This window comes from Nelusetta ayraudi, unplaced genomic scaffold (genome assembly GCF_046127955.1).
Source record: "Nelusetta ayraudi isolate G7.1 ecotype Tasmania unplaced genomic scaffold, CSIRO-AGI_Nayr_v1 ptg000070l, whole genome shotgun sequence".
Classification (NCBI taxonomy): domain Eukaryota; kingdom Metazoa; phylum Chordata; class Actinopteri; order Tetraodontiformes; family Monacanthidae; genus Nelusetta; species Nelusetta ayraudi.
This window is the reverse complement of record NW_027466120.1, coordinates 2,642,501-2,650,000: the sequence shown is the minus strand read 5'-3', so window position 1 is coordinate 2,650,000 and position 7,500 is coordinate 2,642,501. Positions and strand designations below refer to the sequence as shown.

Sequence of the window (7,500 nt, the reverse complement as noted above, 5' to 3'; positions counted from 1 at the left end):
GAGGGGGAGTGCGGCTGCGAAGAAGAAGCGCTGTGAGAGAAGATAGATAGATGGAGGCAGAGCGAGCGAGAGAGAGAGAGAGAGAGAGAGCGGGATGGATTTTTCTCTCATTAGAAGCCGTGTCTCCTGGTGTGGCCTGGCCGGCCTGATAATGACGAGGCCCCTCGCCGCCCCCCCGGTTCCCCCGGGCCCCCCCGATGAGGGCAGGAGGCCTCGCCGGGGGGGAGCCAGGGGGCCGGGGGAGGTGACCGGGAAACCTGGGAGGGGTGAGGCGGCGGAGTGGCGGGGGGCCGTCGCCAGCAGGTGGGATTTGGAGGGCAGGAGGGAGGGGGAGGGAGGGGGAGGGAGGGTAGTCGGGGGTTGGGGGTGGAGGAGAGTGTGACGTACACCGCCTGTTTTTTTTGCACACATAATTATTTTTCTCCTTCACACCGGTGTTTGATTGGCTCCACTATATCTCTGTTTTTTTGTTGTAGTTTTTCCACACACAGTTTTTACTAACTAGCCTCATCCGTGTCATCCATGTTCAGTGTGTTTGTGTGTGTTTAAGTACGTGTGTGAATCCCCCCCGCCCCCACACACAAACTGCGATCTCCAGTGTTGCTGAGCCTCTTACGGCAGAGGGAGCAGCTCGCTAATGCTAGTTTAGCCTGGAGGCTCGTAAAGTTAACGCCTTACGAGCGTGATTTTCGGATTTTCACACAGCAGCCCAGTCAGTGGTCTGGTGGTTCTAGGTCAGGGGTGGGCAAACTTTTTGACTGGTGGGGCCACAATGGGTTGGCCGGAGCGGCAGCAGATGGATGAAGTGTTTTGGTGAGCCACCTCATAGAAGGAAAAAATACATCGTCGGAAATGTAGAAAACATGTTGTTTAATGTTTATTGAAAATGAACAAAAGCAGCCCCACGGTAGTTCGCTCTTTATTGGAATGACTCTTTAAACACTGAAAAATGCACGAAATACAGCTATTTTATGACTTCCTTACTATTAATACAATTTCTTCTACAAGTTCGGCCGGCTTAAAAGCTTAACAGGCCGTAGTTTCCCAATGCCTGTTGTAGGTTCTTCCAGCCTCTCACCATCCCCTCCTTCTCTCCTTTCTCCTGCAGAATTGCTGCGAGCTCGCCAGGAGGCGCTAGCCGCCGCTGCGGCCGCCGCCGCCGCAGCCACCGCCAGGAACCCGGCGGCCGCCCTGGAGGCCCACCTGCCCTCGGCCAGCAGCACCTCCTCGTCCAGCCAGAGGCGCAAGCAGGGTCTGCCGCAGCACCGAGACGCCCATTACGCCGACAGGTGAGAGAGGCGGTTAGCGTTAGCTTTGTTGTCCGGGCTAAGCTGCTGGAACGGCAACGCGGCGATGCTGCGGGGGAGGGGCGTGGGTTGGTAAAATGAAGAAAAAAAACCAAGAGGAATGAGAAATTGGCGCGGCACCTCGTTAATTAAACACCCGCAACAACACGACGGAGACGGCTGCTCGAGTCGTCGCGCCGAGAGCTCCGACTTCAGAAAATGTTTACTGTTCAGCTCGCTACGAGTTAATCACCTGTCAGATAGCATCGCCGCCGCGCTAGCCCACTTCCTCCCTCCGCAAGGTCCCGCCTCATATTTGGCTTTCCTTGCGCATGTGAGTGCATGTGTGTGTGCGTGCGCGCCAGTGTGTGTGTGTGTGTGTGTGTGTGTGTGTGTGTGTGTGCGTGTGCGTCTCCACATGCATTGTTAAAGTACGGATCCAATAACCTCTTGGCTACCACTGTGGAGCTGCACGCCTGCACCCCCCTCACACACACACATACACACATCCACCCTTCCTCCCCCCCTCCCACACTCCCCTCCTCCCCCCACCGCTGGCCCCTGCGCCTCCCAAACAAAGCCGGGGGCAGCGGGAGTGGGCGGGTAATTGCTTGTCGATTATTTATGTGGCGCGGAGAGAGGCGGGGGATCGATAATGGGCCGGCGGTGCGGCAATGGGGGGGGAGTGTGTGTGCGTGTGTGTGTGTGTGTGTGGTTGAGACGGAAGGGGGAGGCGTTGAGGGGCTGGGGAGGGGATATAAGCAGGAAGCAGAGCGGCCAGGCGCTGTGTGGTGCAGCTGAGGGAGGCTGTGGGGGTGTAGTGTGTGTGTGTGTGTGTGTGTGTGTGTGTGTGTGTGCATGTGTGCCTGCCTGCCTCCCTGCCTGCCTGCCTGCCTGTGTGTGTGTGTGCCTTGTATGTGAGTGTGTGTGTGCGTGGAGGCGGCGCTGATTGTTCACGTGTGTTTGTTTGTTTCATTTTTCTTTTCCCGAGCAGGCAGTTCTGCGTGCGCGCTCATCTGCCTGCAAATGTGTGTGAATGTGGCTGCTGCCTTTGCGTTCGTGTGCGCGCGGACATGTTTGCTAATGTGTGTGCGTGTGTGTGTGTGCGTGTGTGTGTGTGCGTGTGCGCGTGTGTGCACGTGAGAGAGGCCAGAAGTGCAGCTCGAACGCAGCCGGCGAGCCGCGGCTGTTTTCTCCGGCAGTGCGCAGAGTAATTAGCCACACAGGACCGGGGAGAGTTAACTAGGCCTCACCCCTTCTCACCCGCCTCCCCCTCCCTCCCCTCACCCCTACCCCACCCCTCCCACCCTCCATCACTGCCCCCCTCCCCTCCCCCCAAACGCCCCAACTCCCCTTAACCCTTTCACTCTCAATATGTTCTTTTTGAGGGGAATAATAAAGCGCTTAATGAGAAAAACGTGTTCAAGTGGCTCCTCCCAACGCCGGTTCCCAGGTTCGAGTGACGTGAATGTGGGAAGAGAGGCAAGAACGACGCGGAACCCCACGTCGTTGTTGTTGCTTATCCATGTAGGCATCGAAAAAATAATATCTTTGCTTTTGTTTAACGCGTTTCGAGTGACATCTACTTGTTGGACCAAGTCAAATAAAACCAGATTCCATTCACACCAAAAAAAAAAAAAAAAAACTTGCTATAAAGTAGCGGTAGAGAGGGAGAGGTTCCCCTCCTCCTCCTCCTGGATCCTCCTGGAGGACCTGAAACTGGATCACAGGCGGTTCTGGAGGTATTTTTGGGACGTCTGCGGGCCAGTTTGAAGCTTTTTTACACAATGCAGCAGCAGCAGCAGCATTGGTAGCAGTAGCAGCAGCATTGGTAGCAGTAGCAGCAGTAGCAGCAGCAGCTGCTTACTTTGCCGCGTTGTTGACACAACTAATGAGCTCCTCAGCCGTCGTCGTTGATACGCTGCCGCGGGACAGTGGACGCTCACAACACGGAGCGGCAGTTCGGACGCAGGGAAAAATAAAAGCGCTAGCTCGACGTGCGGCGTAGATATCGGGAAAACAAACACTCCCCCCACCGCACCCCAATCAGCGGCACTAGATAAAAAAAAAAGAAAGAAAAATGTTGCTTGATTGAGGAGCGGGGGCTCTAATAGCAGCTTATTAATTCCAGTCTGGCTGGAGGATCAACAGTCTCGTGTGCGGGTGAAGCCAGACGGTGCCGGCCGCCGTTACGTCTCCAGACAGGGTGAAAAATGGCGAGCGGGGCTGAGATACGAGCAGGGAGAAAATTAAAATCAAGATAATTTGGCGAAAAGGAAAAAAAAAAAAGTGCTTTAGCGCCAGACGCCCGGCCTGCCACACACACACACACACACACACACACACACACACACACGCATACACACCCCTCCCCTCTTTATCTGCAGCTCACCTTTCCATCGACCCCTCATCATTGATTATCTGGAGCCCATTAGGGCCCATTGTTAAAAACAAATCATTAGGGCCGCTCGATGGACTTAAAGCCTGGCGCTCCATTTGTCTGGCCTTAAATGGCACTGAGCTCGCCGAGCATCTGCAAGGCAAATAGAGGAGGGGCGGATAGAGGCGGGAAGGAAGGAAGGCAGGAAGGAAGAAAACAGGCGGCCTTCAAATAGCGGATGAAGAGAGGAGGAGGAGGAGGAGGAGGAGGAGGAAAACAGTGTCGGGACGAAGGCGACGGAGGGAGATGTGAACAAAAATAGTGAGTGGGGAGATTGAGAGAGTGCGAGATAAGGCAGGAGGCAGGGAGGGAGGAGGCGAGGGCGAGGGAAGGAAGGAGAAAGAGAGAGGGGGGGGCGAGCGAGCGAGAGAGCGAGCGTGGAGGGAGCCTCATCCATTTTAATGAGCTTCCTGTGTAAATGTGTTCCTGCGGAGACGGAGCCGAGGGCGGCCGCGCGGCGCTCCTAATCCCCCCACGCTCCCGTCATTAAGGGCAGCCCTGTCTCGCGCGCGCACACACACACACACACACACACTCACACAAACACGCACGCACACATGCACTCTGGCACACACACACACACAGGAGCATGCACGCGGCGGCGGGACGGGGGCCGCCGTCGCCACTCTGACAGGTCGTCACACACCAGCGAATTCCCCGGGAGCCTTTGGCCTCGCCGCGGAGGGGAGGGGGAGGGGCTGAGAGATGGGGCGGGCCGGGTGGAGGGGTGTGGAGTGAGGTGTGTGTGGGGGTGGGGCGGGGCGGGGGGCTGTTTTGTCCAGAGAAATAGTTGTGTGTGATTATGAGCTCACGTTTCATGGATGGATATCTGGCCACGACCAAGCAGCTCAGCAAGAGGCCGGCTTAGCTTGTTAGCATGGTGCTGCTGCTGGTGTTTCCTTTTTTTTTTATTAGCATGTTAGCAGTTAGCCCGCAAAAGTCATGGGTAGGCCTGCAAAATAGACACACACACACAGCCCAACGACTAATGTCTGCCACCTCTCCCTCAAAAATTGCCTTCTATAAAGCGAAGAAGAGAGGAGGGAGGGAGGGAGGGAGGGAGCGGTGGGGCGAGTCAGACGCTCTCTCTCTCTCTCTCTCTCTCTCTCTCTCTCTCTCTCTCTCCTGCTCCCTCGCTCTCCCTCCGACTCCCCGTGATTAGGCCTAATTATGGTGGCGCAGACGCCTGGCAGCCCCAGTCATGCAGCTTTAATTGACCGTTATTCATCTGCAGGCTAACGCTCGCTCGGCGAGGGGAGGCGGCACAAGGAGAGCGGAGAAAAAAGGAAGGAGGGGGGGCGGGGGGGCAAGACGGGGGGAGGGAGGCGGATGATGGGCGTTTGGCAATGCGGGAGCAGTGATGGGGGTGGATTCTCTTTCTTTTTTTTTTCTTCTTTTTTTCATTTTTTTGGTGTGTGTGTGTGGGGGGGGGCAGGGGGGGAGTTTTGCGGGCGCCTCGGCGTAGCCCGGCGGAGCTGCACGTCGCGAGGCTAATTGCTAGCCCCGAGGGATTAGGCCAGGTGATTACACACTGGGCGGTGTAATTACATAAGCAGCGGCTAGCGGGGCCCCGGCTGGCGGCTGCGGGGTCACGCGCCGCAGCCCTCGCCCAAGATTAATTGGAGCTGCCACTGGAGTGCGAGGCGCCGCCGGAGAGAGCGGTTATACGATTAGCATTAACATTTCAGCAGCGGAGGCGATCGATGAATGCTTTTCAACCCCGCCCTCCCTCCCTCCCTGCCCCCCTCCCCCGTTCCACGCCCCCTTCCCCCCCTTTTACCCTGTCCTCACAACAACGCCCCCACACCCTAACTCTCAGCCCCCCCACCCCAATCTTCCCTCATCTCCCTGCGCTTGTATGCAGGCCTCCTCCCCCTCTCTCTCTCCCCTCCCCCTCTCCCTCCGCTCCTCTCCCTCCTCCCCTTCACCGTTGCACGAGGCAGGAGACATGCAGGCGCTAGCTAATTTGAACGGCTTTGCAAAACAATATTTGTGGTCGCGTGCAGCCGGTGTTGGTTTTGATTTTGTTGTTTTGCTTCTGCTCGTCTCCCGTGGACGCTTTTGTGCGGCGGCTGTCACACACACAGCCGGGTTCCGATTGGTGTGATAGGCATGAAAAAAAAAAACAACAGGGTAAAAAAAAAAAAAAAGCTAGAGGAGTAGGAGGATTAGGAGGCGGAGGAGGAGGAGGAGGAAGGAGAGGTGTAGATTTGGAAGCCGCACTCACTGCGAGCTCAGAAAGAGGCCCCGGGAGCAGCTGCGGTTTGAAGCGGCGAGCGGTTGGAGCGGCGGCAGCGGCAGCAGCAGCAGCAGCAGCAGCAGCCACAAAACCTCACACAGTGGTCACATTTAGATTGGAGCGACTAAAAAAATAGTAAAGGAGAGGTCTTTCCCCTCTCAGCTGATTATACAAACAGCTGAGGAGACTGTAGTTTGCATGCCAAGCCACTAGTTGGTGGTGTAACCACCGGAGCGGACCAGGAATTAAAAAAAACAACTTGATTTTCAGACCCAACAGGGACACAAACACACAAACACAAGTCCGTCAGTGTTGCTGAGTGTTTGGTCCTCTTGCGCCCCGGGGCACAGCGATGCTCAACGGCGCCGCCCTGCAGGCTTATTCTGCCGCCACCGGGTGGAGGCTGCGCTTTCGACACTACCCCTCCGCCACCTGTTCCCGGGCACGTGCACCGCCGCGCACGTGAGTGGAAGAAGAAGTGTTGCGCTCCCTTGTTTAAAATAAGCTCAAACCTCGTAAACCGGCGGGGTCGCTCGCGGCCCTCATGTTGGGAGCGTCCAGGAGGTCAGAATTTTAGGGACGCTGAACTGAGGAAGTACAGAAAGTCCGTCCATCCATCCATTCGTCCATTCGTCCATCCATCCACTTTCAGTACCCACTTCTTCCTGCACTCAGGGTCAGAGGGCTCTGCTGGACACAGGGGTCCTCACCCAGCTGTCATAGGGCGAAGGCAGGGTGACACCCTGGACAAGTCGCCAGTTCCTCGCAGGGCCAGTGAGGAAAGTGCAAAATGTCACTGGTCTTTCAATCAGCATCATTGAGGTGGGGAGCTGATGACGGTTTGAAGACGTACAAAGAGGTTGGGGGAAAAACTGCAGATTTTTCAGGTCATGTGGGAGGTGGGAGGGAGGGTAGGGGGAGAGGAGAGGGGAAAAAAAAAAGGTATGTGAGTCGGAACAAGAGGCGGTGAGAGATGGAAAGGTGAGAGGCGCCGTCTCGCTCCCACCCGCCCCCCCGCCACCCCTCCGGAGGAGGACAAAAGACGAGGGGCCAATAATGGAGAGACGCCTTTTCAGGAGCGCCGCTCGCAGGACGCTCCATCTTTTCACCGCTTTTGAATGCGGCCCTGGGACGAGAGGGGGGCGGGGGGGGGGGGGGGGGGGGGGGGGCTGAGTGGGTAGGGGAAGGGAGGGGGCGGGGGGGCCGAGGTAGAGGGAGCGTCAAAAAAAAAGAGGGAGGAGAGGAGGGACGAGTGTTAATTAGAAGGTCCTTCAGCCCCGTGGCCCCGGTCAAGACGCAGGGGCCGCCCCAGCTGTCGGAGCGTGACACACTGGCATTGTGCATTCAGCCCTCATTATGTGTGTGGGGTCGCGAGGAGCGCGCGCGTGTGTGTGTGTGTGTGTGTGTGTGTGTGTGTGTGTGTGTGTGTGTGTGTGTGTGTCAGTGTGCGTCAGTGTGCGGTGGCGGCAGGGGAAGGGAAGGGAAGGGAAGGGGAGGCTGCAGTCCAGGGTACAGCGATGGCCGGCGGCGCTTTG

At 57.0% G+C, this 7,500-nt stretch overlaps 1 protein-coding gene across 1 annotated transcript in view; it reads left to right on the top strand.

The window, feature by feature from the left end:
• The window catches only part of samd11 (sterile alpha motif domain containing 11), a 57,200-nt gene that overhangs the window by 42,621 nt on the left and 7,079 nt on the right, over positions 1–7,500 (top strand). Inside the window, exon 7 of the mRNA XM_076041767.1 lies at positions 1,109–1,289. Within this exon, the coding sequence (XP_075897882.1) occupies positions 1,109–1,289 (181 nt within the window). The remainder of the gene's footprint in view (positions 1–1,108; positions 1,290–7,500) is intronic.